This window comes from Callithrix jacchus, chromosome 22 (genome assembly GCF_049354715.1).
Source record: "Callithrix jacchus isolate 240 chromosome 22, calJac240_pri, whole genome shotgun sequence".
Classification (NCBI taxonomy): domain Eukaryota; kingdom Metazoa; phylum Chordata; class Mammalia; order Primates; family Cebidae; genus Callithrix; species Callithrix jacchus.
Window position 1 is genome coordinate 40,988,019 of NC_133523.1, and position 25,681 is coordinate 41,013,699.

General features: G+C 56.8%; 1 protein-coding gene across 6 annotated transcripts; it reads left to right on the top strand.

Moving 5' to 3' along the window:
* The first annotated feature begins 245 nt into the window (after nucleotides 1–245).
* On the top strand, nucleotides 246–25,615 carry NPAS1 (neuronal PAS domain protein 1). 6 transcript variants are annotated; one of them, XR_004738028.3, is made up of 12 exons: nucleotides 246–425; nucleotides 1,489–1,652; nucleotides 2,117–2,352; nucleotides 13,127–13,200; nucleotides 13,497–13,586; nucleotides 16,223–16,394; nucleotides 18,857–18,972; nucleotides 19,231–19,388; nucleotides 20,522–20,628; nucleotides 21,121–21,221; nucleotides 22,735–22,829; nucleotides 25,047–25,615. XR_004738028.3 is itself a non-coding variant. In XM_035284678.3 (12 exons), the coding sequence occupies exons 2-12, from the start codon at nucleotides 1,531–1,533 to the stop codon at nucleotides 25,505–25,507; spliced, it is 1,782 nt and encodes a 593-aa protein (XP_035140569.3). In that variant the 5' UTR covers nucleotides 246–425; nucleotides 1,489–1,530; the 3' UTR covers nucleotides 25,508–25,615. The 6 variants fall into 6 exon arrangements, 4 of the variants coding, with proteins under 4 accessions (XP_035140569.3, XP_002807896.4, XP_035140570.3 ...); XM_035284678.3 differs by having other exon boundaries at nucleotides 19,228–19,388; nucleotides 21,074–21,221; XM_002807850.6 differs by having other exon boundaries at nucleotides 21,074–21,221.
* The last annotated feature ends 66 nt before the right edge of the window (nucleotides 25,616–25,681 follow it).

Here is a 25,681-nt window from a genome sequence, read left to right on the forward strand (position 1 = left end):
GGGCACTAGCTGTCTCCCAAAGGGATGTAGAGACAGTGCTGGGACTCCGGTGTTCCCCTCTTGGGGTGGGAAAGCTCCAATCTGAGGTTCTCATTCTGACCCCCGACGTTACATTGGGGCAAGGGAACTTCGACCCCAGGGTAGCAGGGCCCCCTACCAGGGAAATGCGAGAGGGGCGGGGCAAGGGGAGGAGACACGGGGCGGGGCTTCGACAGACCCCGCCCCCGCCCGCCAGCGCTGGCCGCGAGTCTCCAAGTCTGCGCTGCCGAGGTGGGCGCCGAGAGCTGGGCGCCACAGCACGCGCGTCCCGCTGCGCCCCGCGAGCCCCGGGGTCTATGGAGCGGCCCCTCCGTGCCGCCCGGCCGGCCCCACGCCGCGCCCGGAGCCTGCTCTGCGGCCAAGTAACCGGACTGGCTGTCCTGCGGGTAGGGGAAGCTTGCCGGCTGGCAGGAGGGGGACTTCTGGGTCGGGAGGAATGGGGGGCTGGAACTCCAGTGTCTGGGGGCTGGGGTGTCAGGACGAGGGTATCCTGAGGCTGGGGGAAGGGGCGCACGGATGTTTGGTTTCCTGGCCCTTTCCCTCTGCAGGAGACGCAGGGCTGGGAGACCCGGACGCGGGGGTCTGGGGCATCTGGACACCCGGCTGGGGAGGTTTGGGAACGGCCTGTTTCCAGGGGTAAGGGAGTGTTCTGAACGCCTGGTCCTGAAGGAATGAAGATCTAACTGTAAACGTTCGTGGTTCCAGGGGATCAGGAGACCAGGACACCTGGGCCCCGCGTGTCGCGTGTCGAGTCCATCCTGGGGGTGTCCTGGGCAGAGACTGTGGCGGCTGCGTCCGGGGCTGGGGCTCGCGCGCCGGGGTCTTCAGGGAGGAAGTTGTGGTCGTGGGGATGTGGCGGCCCGGACACGTGGCGCCACCCCGAGGGGCTGGGGGAAATCCCCGGACAGGACACAGGATGGGGGTCCCTGCCCTCTGCCCCTGGCCTCCTTAGCCCTGCCGGGGAAACAGGCTCACTGCAGATCCGCGGAGTCGGACTCTGGGGATGGGCTTGGGGGGCGGGTCCCCGGGGCAGGGGGCTCCAGGGCCTGGAGCGGTGCGTGCCTGGCCCAGGAGGCGCCCGCCCCCCGCCCGTCTTGGGCATGCTTGGCACGCAGCGCGCGGGCCGGTCCGATCCGTATGCGCGCCGCGTGCGCCCATTGGTATGCGGGAGCCAGCCCGGCGCGGGCGTGAGGCGGGCGCGCTGGCGGGCGGCGCGGGGGAGGCGGCGGCGGGGCACGTCCTCACCCGGAGCGCCAGCCCCGGACCGGCCAGGGTGGGAGCTGCGGCCTCCGAACCGAGGCCTCCAGGAAGGGGAAACTGAGGCACCATCCAGCCCCCCCCCACACCCCCCAGCTCCCTGATGGGACCCTGAGCCCCGCGCGGATCTCAGTTTCCCTAGAAGGTTTCCCGAGGGCACTGTGCGCTGCCTCTGGCCCTTTCCCGCTGCAGGAGACACGGGGCTCGGAGCCCGCCTGAGCAAGCCCCCCGGAGATGGCGGCCCCCTATCCCGGCGGTGGCGGTGGAAGCGAGGTCAAATGCGGGGGAGGCCGCGGCTCCAGCGTCCCGTGGGACTTTCTACCCGGGCTGATGGTCAAGGCGCCGTCCGGACCGTGGTGAGCAAAGCCCCGCCCCCTTGGCCGCGGCCCCGCCCCCGGGGAGGCGTCCCCGAGGACAATTCACACCCGATGTTCTGTCCCCATCCCAAGGGGCAGTTCACACCCAGCTCCCGGCCCCGCCCACTGGGGCTAGAAGGTCTTACCTTGAGTTAACCACCGTCCTGAGCCCGGTCCCCTGCGTTCTGCTTCCAGTCCCGGTCCTTAGAATTCACGCCCAACATCTTTAATCTCCCCCCACCCCACCGGAATTCCTCCTCCCCCCCAGAATTGCCACTCGAGGTTCTGAGACGCTCCCTTGGCTGGAGTGCAGAATCCACACTCCGGTCTGCTCCCACCTCCAGAGGTGTGGAATCCACTCTCCAGTCCGGTTCCCAAGGCCCTGGGAGGCGGGGCTGTCCCTCAGTTCCCACTCCCCTGAGCCCCCGAGCCTCGCCGACACCTCCTCCGCGCCGCCCGCCCAGCCTGCAGGCTCAGCGCAAGGAGAAGTCCCGGAACGCGGCGCGCTCGCGGCGCGGGAAGGAGAACCTGGAGTTCTTCGAGCTGGCCAAGCTTCTCCCTTTGCCCGGCGCCATCTCGAGCCAGCTGGACAAGGCTTCCATCGTGCGCCTGAGCGTCACCTACCTCCGCCTGCGCCGGTTCGCCGCGTTGGGGGCGCCGCCCTGGGGGCTGAGAGCAGCGGGGCCGCCGGCCGGCCTCGGTGAGTGCGCATGCGCGGGGCGAGGGGCCCGGGCTCTCCAAGACGAGTCACCGCAGCCTGGGTCTGAGCTGCGGGCCTGCCCGCGCCGAGCTGCTTGTCTCTGGAGTCAACCAGGACCTTTACGTGCCCCTATCAGGTGGCTTCTGCTCTCCAAGCCTCAGTTTATTAAACTGTGAAATGGGTGTAAGAGGTTGGGAAAATTTCGTGAATTCTGCCCTAAACAGGGGGCTGGCAGTGCTAGGGGGTCACTGCTAAATGCTATTCCTGCCTTTTTATCAGGGGAAAGGAATCATTATTACAACCAGAGACTCCCAGCTGCATGAGCGGGACGGACACAGAGGTTCCCACCCTGGCCCGGGCCGCCCGTTCACTAAGGGGCAAGAGACCCTGGATCCCGACCTGAGGGTCCCCAGCAGGGACGCAAGGACTATACAGTCTGAGCCCCCAGTTGGAGGAGCAAGAGGGAGACCGGATGGTGTGGGGGATGAGCTGGGGAGCTTCAGGAAGATGACCTGTCGCCGCGCAGCCACCCCCCAGCTTTGCCACCGCGGGCAGGTCACCTCACTGTTCTGTGCCTTAATGTGAAGTGGGAAAAAACGGTCCAACCTCCCCCAGGGGGCTGAACAGAGAATCTAGCAGGTCCTATTTGCAAAGTCCCAGGAAGTGCCTAGCTCAGAGCGAGCCATGTATATGCGGCCAATGCTGTTATCAGCAGTGACCTTGTGGGGCTGCTGGGGTTCGGCGGTGAGGAGGGGTGGGGGCTGCCGCTTTTGGAGCATCTCCTGCCTGTCTAGCACTTTTCTGAGCGCTGGGATCCAGCAGGAGAAACAAATTAGATGAAAGTCCCTGCCCCGGAGTGTCTGGCATCCTAGTGGCCAAGACGCAATAAAGAAATAAGCAAAGCAGGCCAGGCGGGTGGCTCAAGCCTGTAATCCCAGCACTTTGGGAGGCCGAGGCGGGTGGATCACGAGGTCAAGAGATCGAGACCATCCTGGTCAACACGGTGAAACCCCGTCTCTACTAAAAATACAAAAATTAGCTGGGCATGGTGGCGCGTGCCTGTAATCCCAGCTACTCAGGAGGCTGAGGCAGGAGAATTGTCTGAACCCAGGAGGCGGAGGTTGCGGTGAGCCGAGATCGCACCATTGCACTCCAGCCTGGGTAACAAGAGCTAAACTCCGTCCCCCCCCCAAAAAAAAAAAGAAAAGAAAAGAAAAGAAATAAGCAAAGCAGGCCCGGTGGGTGGCTCAAGCCTGTAATCCCACCGCTTTGGGAGACCAAGGCAGATGGATCACTTGAAGTCAGGAGTTCGAGACCAGCCTGCCCAATGTGGGGAAAACTCATCTCTACTAGAAATACAAAAACTAGCCAGGTGTGGTGGCGCGTGCCTGTAGCCCCAGCTACTTAGAAGGCTGAGGCAGGAGAATCGCTTGAACCGGGGAGGCAGAGGTTGCGGTGAGTCGAGATCAGGCCACTGCTCTCCAGCCTGGGCGACAGAGTGAGGCTCCGTCTCAAAAAAGAAAGAAAGAAATAGGCAAAGCAATATAATCTAGATTATGTAAAAATGTAAACTCTGTAAGACACAGATACATATCTGAGTTTATTATTATTACTCAGACTTTATTACGGAGGCATCGGCGTGTTTTTTTTTTTTTTTTTTTTTTGCTGTTATTACTTCTGTTTCATGTGTTTGTTACAGCTTTGCGGTTATGACGATAGGCAGTGAGTGGTGTCTCAGGGCGCCCCATCCTACCCTGTCCCCACCCCTCCAGGAGAAGAGGGTGTCCTTAGGGTGGGGTTGGAGGGGCTCCAGTTCCCCTCCTTGCCCCATCCCAGGGGAAGAGGGGGGAGAGAAAATAGCATTGATTAAGCTCGCAATAAATCACCATTTAAATTTAAATAATCCGGCTTCCCAGGCGGTAATTAGGGGAATTGACTGGCGCGGAGAGAATGCGGCATTAGCGCCACTGATTACTGTCATTACCTCGAACAACATGTGCGCCGGCGGGGGATAAACATCTTGCCTATTGTCCCCGAGCTGGAGGGAGGGAAAGAGGGGGCTAAGAGAGTCCCGGCGGCATCCAGTCCCTAGTACCTGGATGGGCATTCGGGGCTTGGAGGCGCAGGGGCTGGCTGAGGTCACAGCACTGATGTGGCAGACCACGGACCTAATCGACCCCCGCCCCCCTGACCATGGTGCCAGGTGGAAGGAGGGTCAGGAACGTGTGGGTGGGCTTGGCGCTTCATGGACTCCTATAGTCCCCAAATTGGGAAATCGGGGGACAGGGGCATTTCTAGCTCTACAGGGTCCCCAACAAGAGGCCAAGCACCTGCTTCCATAGTTCAGAGGGGGAGCTGAGGACAGCGTTTCAGCTGAAGCCACAGACCAGAGCACTGTTGGTCACGCTCTCTGAAGGGGAGGGGGCTCCCATGCCCTCCTCGGTAATAAGCTGGGCACCATGGCTCACGTCTGCAATCCCAGCACTGGTGGGGGTGGGGAAGGCCAAGGTGGGAGGATCGCTTTAGACCAGGTGTTCGAAACCAGCCTGGGCAACATAGTAAAACCCAGTTCCTACAAAAATAAAAAAATATTAGCCGGTTTAATGGCGCCTGCCTGTAGTCCCTGATGCTGGAGAGGCTGAGGTGGGAGGATTGCTTGAGCCGAGATCGAGGCTGCAGTGAGCTGTGATCGTGCCACTGCACTCCAGCCTAGGTGACACAGCAAGACCCAGTACCTAAAATAATAACAATAATAGTAATCATACACAATGCATGCGTCAGACCCTGTGATAAGCCTGTATACAAAATACCTTTCTTTTTCAGAGAGAGGCACTATTATGTTTCCCCAGTTACAGACGTGGAAAGCTGAGGCCTGGAGGTGTGAAGCTGTTTTCCTAAGGTCACACAGCTGGGATTCACACACAGATGGCCTGGCCCCAAAGGCTGCCTCTCAGCCATCCCATGTGGTCTGGAGGTCAACAGCGTTTTATAGGGATGGGTTTTAGGTCTCTGCCTTTCTAGGCCTCAGTCCACCATCTGTGAAATGGGACAACAGAAGGTCAGCTCTAGTACTGAGCCTCTGAGTCTGGAGAGGAGACGGCCTGGACCTCATGTCAGCATTCCCTATTCTTTCTTTTTTTTGAGATGGAGTTTGCTCTTGTCTCCCAGGCTGGAATGCGGTGGTGTGATCTTGGCCCACCATAACCTCCGTCTCCTGAGTTCAAGCAATTCTCCTGCCTCAGCCTCCTGAGGTGGCACACACCACCACACCTGGCTAATTTTTGTATTTTTAGTAGAGACGGGGTTTCACCATGTTGGTCAGGCTGTCTCCAACTCCTGACGCCTTGAACTCCTGATTCCACCCACCTTGGCTTCCCAAAGTGCTGGGATTACAGGCATGAGACACGTCACCTAGCCTTTTTTTTTTTTTTTTTTTGAGTTTCGCTCTTGTTACCCAGGCTGGAGTGCAATGGCACCATCTCAGCTCACTGCAACCTCCGCCTCCTGGGTTCAGGCAATTCTCCTGCCTCGGCCTCCTGAGTAGCTGGGATTACAGGCATGCACCACCATGCCCAGCTAATTTTTTTTTTTTATTTTTATTTTTAGTAGAGACGGGGTTTCACCATGTTGACCAGGATGGTCTCGATCTCTTGACCTTGTGATCCACCCGCCTCGGGCTCCCAAAGTGCCCGGCCACTTTTTTTTTTTTTTTTTTTTTTTAAGAGCGAGAATCTTGCTGTCACCTAGGCTAGAGTGGAGTGGTGTGATCTGGGCTCACTGCAATCTCTGCCTCCCAGGTTCAAGCAATTCTCCTGCCTCAGCCTCCCAAGTAGCTGGGATTACAGATGAGTACTACCATGCCTGGATAATTTTTAGTAGCGATAGGGTGTCACCATGCTGGCCAGGCTGGTCTTGAACTCAGGTGATCTGCTCACTTCGACCTCAATTGAGGTGCTTGTGACACAGCAGAGAACAAGCCTCTGCCCTAAAGGGTGGGACCTGCAAACCCTCCAAGCAAGCCCCCTGCCTCCCCTTCCCTGGTCTCATCTTACCCCTCCCCCCCAGCACTCACCTTCATGCATGTGTTCAGAGAAGCACATTCCTGCCCCAGTGCCATTGCACACTGTGCTGACCGCACAGAATAAAGGAACTTTCCCTCAAAACGTCAGCTCTTCAGTGAGGCCTTTCCTGGCCTCCTTATTAAACAAGACACCACCACCCCGAACCTCCAGCACTCCCCTACTCCCCTCTTTCTTCACCGCCTTTTTTTTGTTTGTTATTTTTTTGAGGTGGAGTCTCCGTCTCTCTCTGTCCCCCAGGCTGGAGTGCACTGGTGCCATCTCTGCTCCCTGCAACCTCTGCTTCTCAGGTTCAAGTGATCCTCCTGCCTCAGCCTCCCGAGCAGCTGGGATTACAGGCGTGCACCACCACGCCCGGCTAATTTTTGTATTTTTAGTAGAGACGGGGCTTCACCTTGTTGGCCAGAGTGGTCTCAAACACCTGACATCCTTTTTTTTTTCTGAGACAGAATTTTGCTCTTGTTGCCCAGGCTGGAGTGCAGTGGCACCATCTCAGCTCACCACAACCTCTGCCTCCCTGGTTCCAGCAGTTCTCCTGCCTTAGCCTCCCCAGTAGGTGGGATTACAGGCATGCATCACCATGCCCAGCTAATTTTATGTTTATAATAGAGACGGGGTTTCTCCACGTTGGCCAGGCTGGTCTCGAACTCTCGACCTCAGGTGATCTGCCCGCCTCGGCCTCCAAAAGTGCTGGGATTACAGGCGTGAGCCCCGTGCCCGGCCTTTACAGCCTTCTTTCTTCACATAGTACTTACTGTCATCTGACACTCTCTGGATTTCTCTTGTTATTTTGTGTCATTCACCAACAGCCCCTTGGTTGCTGAGCCTGGAATAGTGTCTGGGACACAATGAGGGCTTCATAAATTGTTGAGTGACTGTGGCAGATGAGGGAAGGAAGGGTGACATCTTTCTTTCTTTTTTTAAGACAGGGTCCTGCTCTGTCGCCCAGGCTGGAATGCAGTGGTGCAATCTTGGCTCACTGGCACCTCTGCCTACCGGGCTCAAGAGAGCCTCCCACTTCAGCCTCCCAAGTACCCGTGACTACAGGTGCAGACCACCACGCATAACTACCATTTGCATTTTCTCACAGAGACAAGGTGTCTTCACGTTGCCCAGGCTGATCTCACATTTCTGGTGTCAAGTGATTTGCCAACTTTGGTCTCCCAAAGTATTGGAATTGCTGCTATGAGCCACTGTGCCCAGCCAAGGGCTGACTTCTTAGCTCACAGGTCAAGCACAGCCTCGCTGAGGAAGTAACGTTTGTTTTGTTTTGAGACAGAGTCTTGCTCCGTCCCCCAGGCTGGAGTGTGGTGGCGAAATCTTGGCTCACTGCAACCTCCACTTCCCAGGTTCAAGTAATTCTCCCACCTCCCGAGTAGCTGGGATTACAAGCATGCTCCACCACACCCAGCTACTTTTTGTATTATTTTATTTATTTTTTTTTTTGAGATGGAGTTTCGCTCATTACCCAGGCTGGAGTGCAATGGCGCGATCTCGGCTCACCGCAACCTCCGCCTCCTGGGTTCAGGCAATTCTCCTGCCTCAGCCTCCTGAGTAGCTGGGATTACAGGCACGCGCCCCCATGCCCAGCTAATTTTTTGTATTTTTAGTAGAGATGGGGTTTCACCATGTTGACCAGGATGGTCTCGATCTCTTGACCTCGTGATCCAGCCGCCTCGGCCTCCCAAAGTGCTGGGATTACAGGCTTGAGCCACCGCGTCCGGCTACTTTTGTATTTTTAATAGAGACAGCATTTCACCAGGTTGGCCAGGCTTGTCTTGAACTCCTGACCTCAGGTGATCCCCCCCACCCCCATCTTAGCCTCCCAAAGTGCTGGGATTACACTGCGCTCGGTCAAGGAAGTAACCTTTGAGATGAGACTCCAAGGAGGTATGGGAGCAGCTGTGAGAAAAGCTGGAAGAGAGTGGCTCAGGAGAGGGAACAGTAGGTGCGAATGCCCTGAGGCAGGCGGGGGTGAGCTCGCTGGGTGCAGGTCACACAGGCTGTACACAGCGTCTTGCGACATGGTAGGGGTTTGGCTGTTACCTGCAGTGAGAGGGGAGCTGCAGAGGTGATGAGGGTGGAGCTCGGTTAGGATGAGACGGTGGCAGTGCAGGCAGGACAGCTACACTGAGCTGGGCCCATGGGTGGTGGGATGCAGATGATATGGTCAGGTCAACCCCTGGGACGTGCTTACAATGTATGTGGGTGTGAGAGACACAGAGGGCGGCCTCCAAGGAACCACCCGATAAGGCAGAGGGACCCCCATGTTACCTGCAGTCATGCTGAAAAAATAGTGCAGCCAGGCGCGGTGGCTCATGCCTGTAATCTCAGCACTTTGGGAGGCCAAGGTGGGTGGATCACCTGAGGTCAGGAGTTTGAGACCAGCCTGGCCAATATGGTGAAACCCTGTCTCAACTAAAAATACAAAAATTAGCCAGGCTTGGTGGCGCATGCCTGCAATCCCAGCTACTCGGGAGACTGAGGCAGGAGAATCACTTGAACCCGGGAGGCAGAGGTTGCAGTGAGCTGAGATTGCCCCACCGCACTCCAGTCTGGGTGTCAGAGTGAGACTCCATCTTTTTTTTTTTTTTCGAGAGAGACTCGCTCTGTTGCCAGGCGCCAGGCTGGAGTGCAATGGCGCGATCTCGGCTCACTGCAATTTGCCTCCTGGGTTCAAGCAGTTCTCCTGCCTCAGCCCCCTGAGTAGCTGGGATTGCAGGTACGCGCCACCATGCCCGGCTAATTTTGTATTTTAGTAGAGATGGGGTTTCAGCATGTTGGCCATGATGGTCTCGATCTCTTGACCTCGTGATCCACCCGCCTCGGCCTCCCAAAGTGCTGGGATTACAGGCATGAGCCACCGCGCCCAGCCGAGACTCCATCTTAAAAAAAAAAAAGGCAGGTGCAGTGGCTCACCCCTGTAATCCCAGCACTTTGGAGGCTGAGGCAGGCGGATAATGAGGTCAAGAGATCAAGACCAGCCTGGCCAACATGGTGAAACCCCCATCTCTACTAAAAATAGAAAATTAGCCAGGCGTGGTGGCTCACGCCTATAGTCCCAGGTACTCGGGAGGCTGAGGTAGGAGAATCTCTTGAACCCAGGAGGCGGAGGTTGCAGTGAGCGGAGATCACACCATTGCACTCCAGCCTGGGTAACAAGAGCAAAACTGGGTCTCAAAAAAACAAAAAAAGAATGGTGGCATGGCTGCCAGTGTTAGGCACCTACTGTATGCACTAGCCCATTCAGCTCTATCACTGCATACCCATTTTACAGATGAGGCTGAGGAAAGTTAAGGCAGAGGTGACCTGGCACTGCCCCACCCCATGCTGCCCACCCCACGAAGCCCTCAGGCCTGCAGCACTTTGACGATGGGGCGTGTGAGGGGCCCCTTTCCCAGACTTCCCAAGTGATGAAGCCCCAGCCTCTCCTTTCCAGGACTCAGGGTCAGCACAGCCCTTCAGGGCAGTTGAGAGGGGTAGGTGACAGCAGAGACCTGACTTGGAAGAGGCCTTGGCTTCTGCCCTCTGCCCCCAGTTTCCACCTCTCTGCCCGGGGTCCCCTGTCTGTCATCCCCCAGGTCTTCCCCTCCTCTCTGCCCCTTGGTCTCCCCATGCCTGCCACATAGTCCCTCCTCTTTCTCCCACCAGGTTCCTCCCTCTGCCCCCAGATGCCCCTCTCTCTGTCCCGGAATCCCCCTCTCTCTCTGACCCTCAGTCTCCCTCCTCTCTCTACCCGAGTCCCCCTCTCTCTGTCCCTGAGTCCCCCTCTCTCTGCCCTGGCCTCCCTCTTCTCTCTGCCCCTGGCCTCCCTCCTCTCTCTGCCCCTGGCCTCCCTCCTCTCTCTGCCCCTGGCCTCCCATCTCTCTCTGCCCCTGGCCTCCCTCCTCTCTCTGCCCCTGGCCTCCCATCTCTCTCTGCCCCTGGCCTCCCTCCTCTCTCTGCCCCTGGCCTCTCTCCTCTCTCTGCCCCTGGCCTCCCATCTCTCTCTGCCCCTGGCCTCCCTCCTCTCTCTGCCCCTGGCCTCCCATCTCTCTCTGCCCCTGGCCTCCCATCTCTCTCTGCCCCTGGCCTCCCTCCTCTCTCTGCCCCTGGCCTCCCTCCTCTCTCTGCCCCTGGCCTCCCATCTCTCTCTGCCCCTGGCCTCCCATCTCTCTCTGCCCCTGGCCTCCCTCCTCTCTCTGCCCCTGGCCTCCCTCCTCTCTCTGCCCCTGGCCTCCCTCTTCTCTCTGCCCCTGGCCTCCCTCCTCTCTCTGCCCCTGGCCTCCCATCTCTCTCTGCCCCTGGCCTCCCTCCTCTCTCTGCCCCTGGCCTCCCTCCTCTCTCTGCCCCTGGCCTCCCATCTCTCTCTGCCCCTGGCCTCCCATCTCTCTCTGCCCCTGGCCTCCCTCCTCTCTCTGCCCCTGGCCTCCCTCCTCTCTCTGCCCCTGGCCTCCCTCTTCTCTCTGCCCCTGGCCTCCCTCCTCTCTCTGCCCCTGGCCTCCCATCTCTCTCTGCCCCTGGCCTCCCATCTCTCTCTGCCCCTGGCCTCCCTCCTCTCTCTGCCCCTGGCCTCCCTCCTCTCTCTGCCCCTGGCCTCCCATCTCTCTCTGCCCCTGGCCTCCCTCCTCTCTCTGCCCCTGGCCTCCCTCCTCTCTCTGCCCCTGGCCTCCCATCTCTCTCTGCCCCTGGCCTCCCTCCTCTCTCTGCCCCTGGCCTCCCTCCTCTCTCTGCCCCTGGCCTCCCTCCTCTCTCTGCCCCTGGCCTCCCTCCTCTCTCTGCCCCTCTGTGTTCCCTTTCTGTGCAGGCGTTGAGGACACTGAACAGGCTCTGATAAGACCCACAGCAAGTGTTTGTTAAATGGATGAGTGATGTTTGGGTTTTGGACATGGGGAGGGGCAGATGTGGAAAGAGTGAAAAGCCTGCTACTGAATTTGGGGGACAGATGAATGGGGACATTTTGAGGAGAGAGGGAGAGGAGGGAACAGTGGGAGCCATCGGGACCTTGGTAGGATGGGGAGGTGGAGGCTGAGGGTAAAAAGACACACCAGTCAGGGATGAGGAGATCTGGGGGTCCCCGTCACAGGGGACCCGGCCCCGGGATGGAGAACAGCAGGTCCCCAAGCCCCCACCAGCGCACCCCCCAATCCCGACGTGCCCATTAATGTTGTTAATTGCAGCGGTTCAGTCTGACCCAGGCTGATCCTGGGAGAGGGAAAATGAAGGAATTAGCAAAAATGACAGGGGAAAATTGCGACAATTAGCAGGCAGCATTGTTCCTGCCTGTCACCCGGCTGGTTCCGAGCTCTATCTTGAGGGAGGGGGTCCCCATCACCCCCCCAGCCCCCCAGTAATTGTTCCTGGAGCTCCAGGCGGAGGTGGAGGCAGGGAGGAAAAACCAGGAGGGTGTGGGGTACTCCCGGGAGGAGGAAGCTCAGCGCAGACACTCAGGGGTTGGGGACGCGGGGGCTGCACGCCCGTGGGGGAGGGGCGGGGTTTCGCTGCCTGGTGTTTTGATGGTGGGGTAATAACAATCGTAATCACACTATTAATGCCAATCCCGGCTCTGTGCCGAGGCATCTGCTTCTGCCAGGCCCCAGCCGGCCCTTTCTGTCTGTTAAGTGAACCGAATGCGTAGCCAGCCTGGGAAGTCACCACTCCTGGCAAACCTGGTTGATAGAGTAGGAAACTGAGGCACAGTGAGGCAGAGAGGCTGGTTCCAGGGCGCACAGCCAGGGAGGGGCAGCGCTGGTGCTTGACAGGAGACCTGTTCCCTCAGCCCCATAGGAAGCAGGCCCCTGGGTATCCTCAAGGTCACCGAGTGTGTCCCCTGGCCCCCCACCCCCAGCACTGGGTCTGCAGCTCCCTCCAGGAGTCTCACATCGCCTCCGTCTCAGTCCCCATCTCCATCTCTCTCGGCAACTCTTTTCCTGTGTCTCTGCGTCTCTTTATATTTTTGGTATTTTTATTATTTTATTTGAAATGCATTTTTATTTTATTTTTTATTTTTTTGAGACAGAGCCTTGCTCTGTCGCCCAGGCTGGAGTGCAATGGCGCAATCTCGGCTCACTGCAACTTCCACCTCCTGGGTTCAAGCAATTTATCCGGCCTTAGCCTCCTGAGTAGCTGGGATTACAGGCACCTGCCATCATGCCCAACTAATTTTTGTAGAGATTGGGTTTCATCATGTTGGCCAGGCTGGTCTTGAACTCTTGACCTCTGGTGATCTGCCCACCTTGGCCTCCAGAAGTTCTGGGATTACAGGCGTGAGCCACCGCGCCCAGCTGTATTTGTTTATTTTTATGGGCTCCCTAAGCAGAGAATGTTAGTTTCTTGCTTGCTGTTCAGTTGCCCCTGGTGTGAGAGCCCAGTGGGGAAGAGGGGTGCTGGACTGTCTGGTCATCGCTGCACCCCCAGCAGTGCCCAGTGCAAGACGCCGGGGCAGTAGGTGGTGAGTGAACGGGTGGGTGAATGAATGAATCCCTCTAGGACCCCCTGCCCCCTACTCTGTCTCTATGAGTCAGAGTCTGCCACTCACTGTCCCACCCACCTGTGTGTCCCACAGCCCAGGTCTCTCCTCCACAGGCGACCCGATACCCCAACTTGTCTACAAGCCTTGGGGGAAGAGAGGGAGGCTTGTAGACTGGCTCCCGGGGGCCCTGCCCTGCGCAGGGTCAGCCAGACCAACCCTGGCTTCATCTCTCCCTCTGCCCCAGCCCCAGGCCGCCGCGGCCCCGCAGCGCTAGTGTCCGAAGTCTTCGAGCAGCACCTGGGAGGACACATCTTACAGGTGAGTGAGGCCCCATCCCCGCCTGCTGCTCCTTGCTGCCACCTAACGGCCGCCTCTGGTGACCAGCAGCCTCTTCAGCATCCATCCATTGTTGGGGGGCGGTGCCTGGACTGGGAAACCGAATGATCAAAATCCCACTCCTCCCTGCCCCTTCCAAGAGCCACTGAAGTCCCGTCCCCACCAGAACAATCCGCTTCAGGTGGAGCCCCAGGCTTCAGAACCTCTCTTACCACTTAGCCGCTGGACGGAGGGCACCAGGTCCTCCCCTTCCCCCTCCCTGTCTCTCCCGGCTCTAGTCGCTGGATGGCTTTGTGTTCGCCTTGAACCAGGAAGGAAAATTCCTCTACATCTCAGAGACAGTCTCCATCTATCTGGGTCTCTCACAGGTAAGGGGACCCCAGTGGACCTCCTGGACTGGCTCAGCCAGGCTCTCCCTTGCCCGGCCCATGCATGCCCTTCCTGTCTCCTGGCCTCACCACCACAGCAAGCAGAATGGACCGAAGCTCTGTGGTCCCCCAAAGTGTGATCCTGGCACCCCACATGGCACCCAGTATGGTTCATCCTCGTAGGCAGAGGAGGGCTATTAAAGTAACAGGTGGGGCCGGGCGCGGTGGCTACGCCTGTAATCCCAGCACTCTGGGAGGGCGAGGTGGGTGGATCATGAAATCAGGAGTTTGAGACCATCCTGGCCAACATGATGAAAGCCCGTCTCTACTAAAAATACGAAAATTAGCTGAGCATGGTGGTGCATGCCTGTAATCCCAGCTACTCAGGAAGCTGAGGCAGGAGAATTGCTGGAACCCAGGAGGCGGAGGTTGTGGTGAGCCGAGATCGCGCCACTGCACTCCAGCCTGGGCAACAGAACCAGACTCCATCTCAAAAAAGAAAAAAAAAGTCACAGTGGATCTGAGGAAAGCAGGTTCGCTGAAAGATCAGTTTGCCAATGACTGGCAGGCCAGGTGCACCATATTTACCAACACTTGTTTCCTCTTAATTTTATTTTTTTCTTCTTCTTCTCAACAATTTTGAAGGTTTAGAGGCTGGGCACACTGGCTCATGCCTGTAACCCCAACACTTTGGGAGGCTGAGGCAGGAGGATCACTTGAAGCCAGGAATTCAAAACCGGCCTGGGCAACAGTGAGACATCCCTCCACCCCCAACCCCATCTCTACAAAAAAACTTAAAAATTAGCCTGGCATGTTGGCACACTGTTGTCCCAGCTACTCAGGAGGCTGAGGTGGGAGGACCTTGAGCCCATGGGGTCAAGGCTGCAGTGAGCTGTGATGGAGTCACTGCGCTCCAGCCTGGATGACAAAGTAAGACTCTGCCTCAAAAACTGGTTTAGAGCAATTCATATTGGGAGGGATTGAGGTTTGCCGGCTTGCGCTTCTGTCTTCACCTCAGCTCCTGCAGGTGGAGGCTGATGAGTAACTAAAAGAGGGGCAGATGGCCAGGCTCGGAGGCTCACACCTGTAGCAGTCAGCCTTTGGGAGGCTGAGGTGGGCAGATCACCTGAGGTCGGGAGTTCAAGACCAGCCTGACCAATATGGAGAAACCCTCCCCCCCACACCGCTACTAAAAAAAAAATACTAAATTAGCTGGGCGTGGTGCCAGGTGCCTATAATCCCAGCTACTCGGGAGGCTGAGGCAGGAGAATCACTTAAACCTGGGAGGCGGAGGTTGCGGTGAGTTGATACTGCACCTGGACAACAAGAGTGAAACTCCGTCTCAAAAAAGAAAAAAAGGAGGGCAGGAAGACCTACTGAAAGCCCCATCATTGGAGCCCTGGCATCTCAAGGCACCTTAAGCTTTGCCGGTCCCTCCAATACGAACTGCTATCAACTTTGATTCCTTTTACAAATATTTTTGGCAAATAGGAAATTTGGGGAATTCAGTGCATTGGCAACTTGTGGCAGCTTTTCAGAGATTCCTGGAGAAGACACCAAAAGGAGGGGAATTTGGACAAGAGGAGGGGAGGGAGGAAAAGTGGAGGAAAGGCTTGGCTGGGCATGGTGACTGGCACCTGTAATCCCAGCACTTTCAGAGGCCGAGGTGGGCGGATCACCTGAGGTCAGGAGTTCAAGATCAGCCTGGCCAACATGGTGAAACCCAGTCTCTACTAAAAATACAAAATTAGCTGGGTGTGGTGGCAGATGCCTGTAGTCCCAGCTACTCTGGAGGCAGAGGCAGGGGAATTGCTTGAACCCGGGAGGCGGAGGTTGCAGTGAGCCAAGATTGTGCCATTGCACCCCAGCCTGGGCAAGGAGAGCGAAACTCCTTCTCAAAAAAGAAGAAAAGGCTTGAAGCTGGGTTGAGGCGGATTTAATGAGGGGGAGGAGCCCAGTGGGATAATGGACAGAGAGAATCAAAAGTGACACACACCCCCAAACTGAGGGGCAGTGGGAGTTACGGCAGCAATGGCGGTCAGGTCAGTAACTTGTGGGGGCATCTTTGAGTGAACTGCAGGTGAGAAAACCAGTGAGGACGCTGGGGCAGACAGTGGGGAGAAAATGGGGACCTGGACTGAGGGAGGCAGAGAGAAGAGGACTGCTGGAAGAGAGATTTAGGAGGTAGAATTGAATGTAAAAGTGTGATTGAAAAGCTCTTAACTCCTTAAAGAGCTTAAAAACCACTGTTTGTATCCTGAATCTCATTCCTGCTGGGACACCCTGTGATTCATGCTAGGGCACAGTTGTTTGCTGTATGGGGGTGGCAGTGAGTAAGCAGGAGTTGGGTAAACGGAGGCTCTGACATCTCCCACCCACGCCCCACTCCCTCACACAGCCCCTTAATAGAGTGGGCGGGGGAAAAATCCTTACTAATCACTGGGCATGAAGCGAGAAGAGTCTAAGTTTATATCTTCCGTTTGAAAGGTAATTTTTTTTTTTTTTTTTTTCTTAAAAATAAAACACGCTGGCACGAGGCGCACCTGCGTGCAGGCAAATAAGGCTGAACCTAACGGGCGGGCGAGTGACTGCGCGCGCACCCCACCCGCCCCTGTATTCCCCTCCTTCGCCGGCAGGTGGAGATGACGGGCAGCAGCGTCTTCGACTACATCCACCCAGGGGACCACTCGGAGGTGCTGGAGCAACTGGGACTGCGGGCCCCGACCCCCGGCCCCCCAACCCCGCCCTCCGTCTCCTCCTCTTCCTCCTCCTCCTCTTCCTCTTCGCTTGCGGATACCCCGGAGATCGGTAATTCTAAGGGCCCCCAAAGAATGTAGTCTGAGGGTAGGTCGGGAGACGCCCCGTGTTGTTTCCAGCCATGCCTCGTTTATACAAAAAGCACTGAAGTTAGAGCTGGGTAGAACGAATCTCTGCAAAAGGAATCGGAGCCTAAATTGAGGCGGTGAGACTTGGCTCCTTAAAATTACCAAGCTCCCCAAAATTTGAGCTACAGAAAGACCGCCCCCTAACCCCCACCCCCGGCTGCTGAAAGCAGCTGGGAGACGCTTAGGTAAATTAATTACAAGGCAGGCTTATTGGGCATCTACACGGGGCTGTGCCTTTAAATACGTAATTCTATAATTACATTAGGGCCTGGCTCCGCTGCTGGCACTTGGGGATGCCGAAGCGGGGGCAGATCACTTAAGTTGGAGACCAGCCTGGGCAACATAGTGAAACCCAGTCTCTCCAAAAAAAGAAAGTACAAAAAAGGCCACGCATGGTGGCACACACCTGTAACCCCAGCACCTTGGGAGGCTGAGGTGGGTGGATCACCCGAAGTCAGGAGTTCGAGACCATCCTGGCTAACATGGAGGAACCCCGTCTCTACTAAAAATACAAAATTAACTGGGCATGGTGACAGATGCCTGTAGTTCCAGCTACTCGGGAGGCTGAGTTAGGAGAATCGCTTGAACCTGGGAGGTGGAGGTTGCAGTGAGCCAAAATCTCACCAGTGAACTCCAGCCTGGGCAACAAGAGCAAAACTCCGTCTCAAAAAAAAAAAAAAAAAAATCTGGGCATGACGACACGTGCTACTTGGGAGGTGGAAGGTGGAAGGGAGAATACAGGTCCCATCTACTTCAGAGGTGGCAGCAGTGAGATCGAACCACTGCACTCCAGCCCAGGCGACAGTGTGAGGCTCTGTCTCCAAAAAGAAAAAAACAGCACAGTGGCTAACGCCTGTAATCCCAGAACTTTGGAAGGCTGACATGGGTGGACTACCTGAGGTTGGGAGCTCGAGACCAGCCTGGCCAGCAAGGTCTAACCCCATTTCTACTAATAATACAAAAATTAGCCAGGCATGATGGTAAGCACCTGTAATCCCAGCTACTTGGGAAACAGGCAGCAGACTTGCTTGAACCCGGGAGGCAGAGGCTGCAGGGAGCCGAGATCATGCCTTTGCACTCCAGCCTGGGCAACAGAGTGAGACTCTGTCTCAAAAAAAAAAAAAATTTTTTTTTCTTTTGCATTAGATCCTAAGCATAGCCCCACAAAGCAGGAACAGTCCTCTCCATTTTACAGAGCAGAAAATGGAGGCACAGTGCAGAGAGGTTAAGCTAATTGCCCCAGGTCACACAGCTGTAAGTGACTGAGTTGGATTCCAGCCCAACTCAGTGGATTCTGGGGTCAGCACGCCTAACCCTTCTCTCCAGTGGAAATTTCCACTACCACTGCATATGGGAGAGCGGGTGTTGCAGATTACCCTGCCGGCTCTTTATAGCTCTGAGATGTTGGGGGCCTATGAGGCTAACATCCTGTAAATAGGATTTTCCAATCTTGGGTTTGCTTAACACCAAAAACATCTGAGACATCAGCTGTGCTTGCAATCGTGGGGTGATGGTTCCAACATGTGCCGGCTGTCAGTGAATGGGACTGCATCTGTACCTGAATTTTGAGGCACAGGGTCATCTGTGTGTGAGCATATTTTTAAGACTGTTTTGTGGGGTTTACAGAAGAATTTGGATTTGTGAGTCTTCTTTGTTGCTATTCCCCAAATCCTCTGTCATGGGCCAGGCCCTGTCCTGGTGACTCGGTAGTGACCTGTGACAGCTCCAGCCCCACCCACCTGGGCTCCCAGAGGGGATGGCTGGCCCAGCCTGGGGTCAGGGAGGGCTTCTTGGAGATGTCAGTGTTGAGACCTGGAAGATGGAGCTTGAGCGGTGAGCTTTCTTCTAAAGGCCTTAGGGAGCTATGGCAGGCTCAGAGCAGGGGAGGGTGGAGCAGGTTGAACCATTAGAAAGAAACAGATGGGGCCGGGCGAAGTGGCTCACACCTGTAATCCCAGCACTTTGGGAAGCTGAGGTCAGGAGTTCGAGACCAACCTGGCCAACATGGTGAAACCCCATCTCTACTGAAAACACAAAGATTAGCCAGGCATGGTGGTGTGTGTCTGTAATCCAGACTACTGGGGAGTCTGAGGCAGAAGAATCACTTGAACCCAGGAGGTAGAAGTTGCAATGAGCCAAGATCATGCCACTGCACTCCAGCCTGGGCAACAGAGTGAGATTCAGTCTCAAAAAAAAAAAAAAAAAGGACTCAATGGCTGCCACATTACTATCCCCGTGAGCTTCTAAAATCATCAGGCATGCCTCTGAATGCGGCCGTGGCCCTGTGGGCCTCTTGTGTCTATGTCCAGCTGGCTCTGCAGGGTTGGGGTGGCCTGTGTGTTTCCTCTTCAGGATCCCATAACCTTCCTTCACTCTCTGTCCCAGAGACCAGCCTCACCAAGGTGCCCCCCTCCTCCCTGGTCCGGGAGCGCTCCTTCTTTGTCCGCATGAAATCCACGCTCACCAAGAGGGGGCTGCACGTCAAGGCCTCGGGGTACAAGGTGGGTGTGAGCAGTCAGGCTCCTGCGTTCCAGCCAGCCATGTCCCCGACCTGTGGGTGACGGAGGGAACCAGACTGGTGGCTTCACTCTCTCAGATGGCTTAGGGAATTGGGTTGGAAGGAGGGTCATACACTGCCCAGTCAGTTTCCCAGCAACTGTGGGTGACAGAGGGAACCCTGCCCAGTGGTCCTGGTGATGATCCTCTTGCCCCCACCGTCCTGCCCCGCCCCCTCCTCCAACCATGCCCACCACCAGCAGGTCATCCACGTGACTGGGCGCCTTCGGGCCCACGCCCTGGGCCTTGTGGCCCTCGGGCACACGTTGCCCCCAGCTCCCCTGGCTGAGCTGCCACTCCACGGACACATGATCGTCTTTCGTCTCAGCCTGGGTCTCACCATCCTTGCTTGTGAGAGCAGGTACCGGGGTTGGGGGCTGTGGCTGGTGGATGGGGACACTGGAGATCTGGGGTACATGGGAAGTTGAGGGGGCGCTCGGTCTGCAGGCTAGGGCACCAGGGAGCCATGGAAGGCAGAAGAGCAGTGGAGGGGCAGGGTGATGGGGAGAAGGGAAGGGAAGGCAGGGGAGCAGGGCAGAGGCCTGGCCCAGGGGTCCCTTGGGGAATGGAAGGGGCTATGTCTTGGGTCCCGGCCTCCTCCAGCGGCTGCAGAGCCTTGCCTGTCTCAGCCCATTTCTCTCTGGCCTCTCATCTCATCCATTTACTCTCCTGTACCCCACAGTGGAGACGGATTAAGTGGTGAAATAGTGCCACGCTCTGAGGCCTTGCCACTTACCGTCTACGTGAATGTCACAGCTACCCCAGGAGGGACGCTGTTCTATGGTTGGTTTTTTGTTCTGTTTTTGTTAGAGAGTTTTGCTCGTCGCCCAGGCTGGAGTGCAGTGGTGCCATCTCGGCTCACTGCAACCTCCACCTCCTGGGTTGAAGCAATTCTTCCAACTCAGCCTCCCAAGTACCTGAGACTACAGGTGCCCACCACCATGCCTGGCTAATTTTTATTTTTAGTAGAGATGGGGTTTTGCCATGTTGGGCAGGCTGGTCTCGAACTCCTGACCTCAGGTGTACCACATGCCCCGGCCTCCTAAAGTGTTGGGATTACAGGCCTGAACCACTGTGCCCAGACTTTTTTTTGAGACAGAATCTTGCTCTGTCACATAAGCTGAAGTGCAGTGACATGATCTCGGCTCACTGCAACCTCCACCTCTCGGGTTCAAACCATTCTCCTGCCTCAGCCTCCCAAGTAGCTGGGATTATAGGCATGCACCACAACTGGCTAATTTTTGTATTTTTAGTAGCAGTGGGGTTTCACCATCTTGGGCAGGCTGGTCTTGAACTCCTGACCAGGTGATCTACCCACCTCAGCTTCCCAAAGTGCTGGGATTACAGGCATGGGCCACCGGACCTGCCGACACTGCTATTGTACCAATTTTACAGCAAAGGTCTGAACCCCAGGTGACTCTGGAGCCAATTGCACCTCTCTCCCACCCTGTGGTCTTTGACTCCCTCCTTCTCCCCTCTCTGTCACCCCGCCAGAGTCAGCGACCACATGGATCTGGGGCCCTCAGAGCTGGTGGGCCGCAGCTGTTACCAGTTCGTCCACGGACAGGATGCCACCAGGATCCGCCAGAGCCATGTGGACTGTGAGACCCGCCTCCACCCACCATGCCTGCCTACCACCACCCCGACCCAAGTACCCTATTCCCTGGTCCCTGGAAGTCCTTCTTCAGGGCTGCCCACAGTCCCTCCTGCTGCACTTACAGCTCCAGGGGCTCCCTGTAGCACTGTAAGAGCAGCAAGGAGACTGAGCAGTGGCTCAGGCCACTGCTGACGCCACAGTGGGGAGTCAGGGCAGCTGTGGGGTCTCTCAAATGCCCGAGGCCTCGCTGCTGGGCTACCTCTCAGTCTCTGACTCTGTCTCTTTCTCTCTCTGCTTTTGCCTTTCTCTCTCCTCCCTGCTGTTTCCCTGTCTACCCTGCTGCTTTCTCTCACTCTGCCTCTCCTGTCTCCTCCTATCCACCTGTCTCTGCCTTGCCCCGGTCCCCACCACACCCCTTCCCGTCTCTCCCACCCCTGGGCTGGGCCCAGTGCTGGACAAGGGTCAGGTGATGACTGGTTACTACCGTTGGCTACAGCGCACTGGGGGCTTCGTGTGGCTGCAGTCTGTGGCCACGGTGGCTGGCAGCGGGAAGAGCCCCGGGGAGCACCACGTGCTTTGGGTCAGCCACGTGCTCAGGTAAGGGCTGTGCCCACCCCTCCTGCAGGGCCCTGCTGTCTCTCTCCACCTCGGGTGGGGGTGCTTCAGGGAGGGTTTGTAGTTTGGGACAAGCCTGAGGGGTCTGCAGACATGAAGGGGAAGGAGGGGAGAACGGGGAGGGCAGAGGCCCAGAGTGGAACCATCTTGCTGGCAGGAGACAGAAGAGTCACCAAGGGGAGGGGGACAGTATCTCTGAGGAAGGCCGAGGCAGGCTCACAGCCTCCTCAGGCTCAGGTGGAGGGTCCGGACTTTTTTTTGTTTGGTTTTTTGTTTTTTGAGATGGAGTCTCTCTCTGTCGCCCAGGCTGGAGTACAGTGGCGCAACCTTGGCTCACTGCAACCTTCATCTGCCGGGCTCAAGTGATTCTCCTGCCTCAGTCTCCTGAGTTAGCTGGGACTACAGGCATGTGCCACCACACCCTGCTGATTTTTGTATTTTTAGTAGAGACAGGGTTTCACCATGTTGACCAGGCTAGTCTCGAACTCCTGATCTCAAGTGATCCACCCACTTCGGCCTCCCACAGAGCTGGGATTACAGGCGTGAGCCACCGTGCCTAACCATGGACTCTTGACTCTCGGGTCCTGGGGAGCCATAGCAGGCTCTTACTAGGGGAAGCCCGCAGAGCAGAGCAACTCATGGCAGGAAGCCAGAAGCAGGAACAGGTGTTGCAGAGGAAGGGCTCCGAGCAGCAGCCTAACCCTAAAGGTAGTGCTTGAGGCTGGAGTAGAAAGCAGTGAGAAATGTGGCCGGGCGCGGTGGCTCACGCCTGTAATCCCAGCACTGTGGGAGGCCGAGGCAGTCGGATCACAAGGTCAGGAGATCGAGACCATCCTGGCCAACATGGTGAAACCCCGTCTCTACTAAAAATACAAAAATTAGCCAGGTGTGATGGTGGGTACCTGTAGTCTCTGCTACTCAGGAGGCTGAGGCAGGAACCCAGGAGGCGGAGACTGCAGTGAGATGAAATTGCACCACTGCACTCCAGCCTGGGCAACAGAGTGAGATCCTTTCTCAGAAAAGAACATGGAAAAGAGACCCCTCTCGCTGCCATGAAGGGAGGCATGGAGGGACAAGATGGGCACTGGAGGATGAGGGCAAAGGGGGGCCAGCCCTGGGCAGTGCCCGACACTATAGGGGTGGAGATCATCATCTGCCCGGGGCTCTGGCTTTGCTGGGTCTGGATTTGGGCTCCGGAGAGGAACAGCAGGTTTGAAAGGAAGACGCAGACATCAGATGGGCATGAGGCGCCAGGGGACACCCAGGTGACAACATCCAGGTGGCCGCCAGCTGTACAGGTCTGGCCTTAGAGGGCCAAGCTGGGCTAGAGACATCAACCTGGAGTTTAGGGATCTGGCGGCGAGCCCTGTAAATGCCTCGGTGAGGCTCCCACATTTACCTGTCTGGGTGTCCACGCTTGTTGGGAGGGGCAGAAGGGATCCCTGGATGGCCAAGGACGCCTGATCCTAACTGCATACATCCATCTTGTCCCCAGCCAAGCTGAGGGTGGCCAAACTCCTTTGGATGCTTTCCAGCTTCCAGCCAGCATGACCTGTGAGGATGCATCCAGCCCGGGACCAGAGCCCACAGGTGAGCCCCACCTACCCCCTCGGCCCCTGGGAAACACCAAGGAATCTTTGGGTCCTGGCTGTCCAGTCCAGAAGCCACTAGCCACAGGCAGCCATTTATATGTACGTTAAAATCCAGGCTGGGCGCTGTGGCTCACGCCTGTAATCACAGCACTTTGGGAGGCCAAGGCGGGCAGTCACGAGGTGAAGAGATTGACACCATCCTGGCCAACATGATGAAACCATGTTTCTGCTAAGAATACAAAATTTAGGGCCTGGCACAGTGGCTCATGCCTATATTCCCAGCACTTTGGGAGGCGGAGCAGGTGATCACCCGAGGTCGGGAATTTGAGACCAGCCTGACCAACATGGTGAAACCCCATCTTAACTGAAAATATAAAAATGAGCCAGGTGTGGTGGCAGATGCCTGGTAATGCCAGCTACTCAGGAGGCTGAGGCAGGAGAATAGCTTAAACTCGGGAGGTGGAGGTTGCAGTGAGCCGAGATCACGCCACTGCACTCCAACCTGGGCAACAGAGCAAGACTCTGTCTCCACAAAAGAAAATTTTAATTGAGGCCAAGTGTGGTAGCTTATGCCTGTAACCCTAGAACTTTGGGAGGCCAAGGTAAGAGAACTGCTTGATCCTAAGGGTTCAAGACCAGTGTGGGTAGCCGGGCTCAGTGGCTCAGGCCTGTAATCCCAGCACTTTGGGAGGCCGAGGCGGGCGGATCATGAGGTCAAGAGATCAAAACCATCCTGGTCAAAATGGTGAAACCCCCTCTCTACTAAAAATACAAAAATTAGGGCATAGTGGCGCACGCCTGTAGTCCCAGCTACTCAGGAGGCTGAGGCAGGAGAATCACTTGAACCCAGGAGACAGAGGTTCCAGTGAGCCAAGATCACGCCACTGCACTCTAGCCTGGCGACAGAGCAAGACTCTGTCTCAAAAAAAAAAAAAAAACAGTGTGAGCAACATAGTGACACCCTGTCTCAACAAAAAATTTTTAAAATTAGCCAGGTGTGGTGGTGCATACCCACAGTCCCAGCTACTCGGGAGGCTGAGCGGGGAGGATTGCTTGAGCCTGCAAGTTAGAGGCTGCATGAGCTGTGATGGCTGCACTGCACTCCAGCCTCTGTGACAGGGTGAGACCTTGTCTCAAAAAATTTTATTTTTTTGAGGGGGATGGAATTTAACTCTTGTTGCCCAGGCTGGAGTGCAATGGCAAAATCTTGGCTCACTGCCGTTTCCACCTCCTGGGTTCAAGTGATTCTCTTGCCCCTCAGCCTCCCGAGTAGCTGGGATTACAGGCAGCCGCCACCACACCTGGCTCATTCAGTATTTTTGGTAGAGACGGGGTTTGCCATGTTGGCCAGGTTGGTCTCAAACTCCCCACCTCAGGTGATCACTCTCCTCAGCCTCCTAAAGTGCTGGGATTACAGGTATGAGCCCGGCAAAAAAACAACTTTAAATCCATGTCCTCACCCACACCTGCCACATTTCATGTGCACAGTGACCACATATGGCCAGTGGCTGCTTCGTGGGACAGTTCAGATATAGAATGTTTCCAATACCACGGAAAGCTCTATCCTGGAAACTTGCATTCAACAGTACAGGTCTAGACCAGGGTTTCTTGATCTCGGCTCTACTGACATTTTAGGGCCAGGTGGTTCTGTGCTGGGGAGACACTGGGATGTTTATTTCACAGCACCCCGGCCTCTCCCCTCTGGATGCCAACAGTACCCTCCCCAGGGCTGTGACATCCCAAAATGTTTCCAGATATTGCCAGGTGTCTCCTGGGGACAGAACCACTCCCAGCTAGACAGCATGGGGCTAACGCCTATAATCCCAGCACTTTGGGAGGCCAAGGTGGGCCGATCACCTGAGGTCAGGAGTTCAAGACTGGCCTGGCCAACATGCTGATAACACATCTCTACTAAAAATAGAAAAATTAACTGGGTGTGGTGGCACATGCCTGTAATCCCAGCTACTTGGGAGGCTGAGGCAGGAGAATCACTTATCGCTTGAACCCCAGAGGCAGAGGTTGCAGTGAGCTGAGATCGTGTCACTGCACTCCAGTCTGGGCAATAGAGCAATACCCAAAAAAAAGAAAAAAAAAAAAAAAAACCACTCCCAGCTGAGAACTACAGGCCTGGCCCACTGAGCACAGCTCCATTCCACAGATGGGAAGACTGAGGGGCTGGGGACACACACAAGCCCTGAGCATCTTCCTCTTGCAGAGCCGGAGCCTCCAGCAGAAGGGAAGGAGACTGCCTCGCTGGAGAAGGAGGCCCCCCAGACGCAGGGCAAACGCATCAAAGTGGAGCCCGTCCCGAGGGAAACCGAAGGCTCAGAGGACAGTGGTGACGAGGATCCCTCCGGCCACCCGGCCCCACCCCGGCCCGAGTTCACCTCTGTCATCCGGGCGGGGGCCCTGAAGCAGGACCCAGTGCGGCCGTGGGGCCTGACACCTCCCGGGGACCCCCCGCCCACCCTCCTGCATGCGGGCTTCCTGCCGCCCGTGGTGCGGGGTCTGTGCACACCCGGTGCCATCCGCTATGGCCCGGCGGAGCTGGGCCTGGTGTACCCGCATCTGCAGAGGCTGGGCCCAGGCCCCGCGCTCCCAGAGGCCTTTTACCCGCCCCTGGGCCTGCCCTATCCGGGGTCTGCGGGCACCAGGCTGCCGCGGAAGGGGGACTGAGGACTGGCAGAGCCGCCGGCGCTGGACACTGCGACGGCTGGGGGCCCCCTGGGATGGCGGCCCTGCTCTGCCCGTAGCCCTGAGAATTAAAGGCCGGCTCCCCTTGCAGTGGTTTGGGCTCCTGGCTGTGAGCTCCTCTGTCCGTTTCTGGCTCCCCGCGGGTCCTCGTCTCCC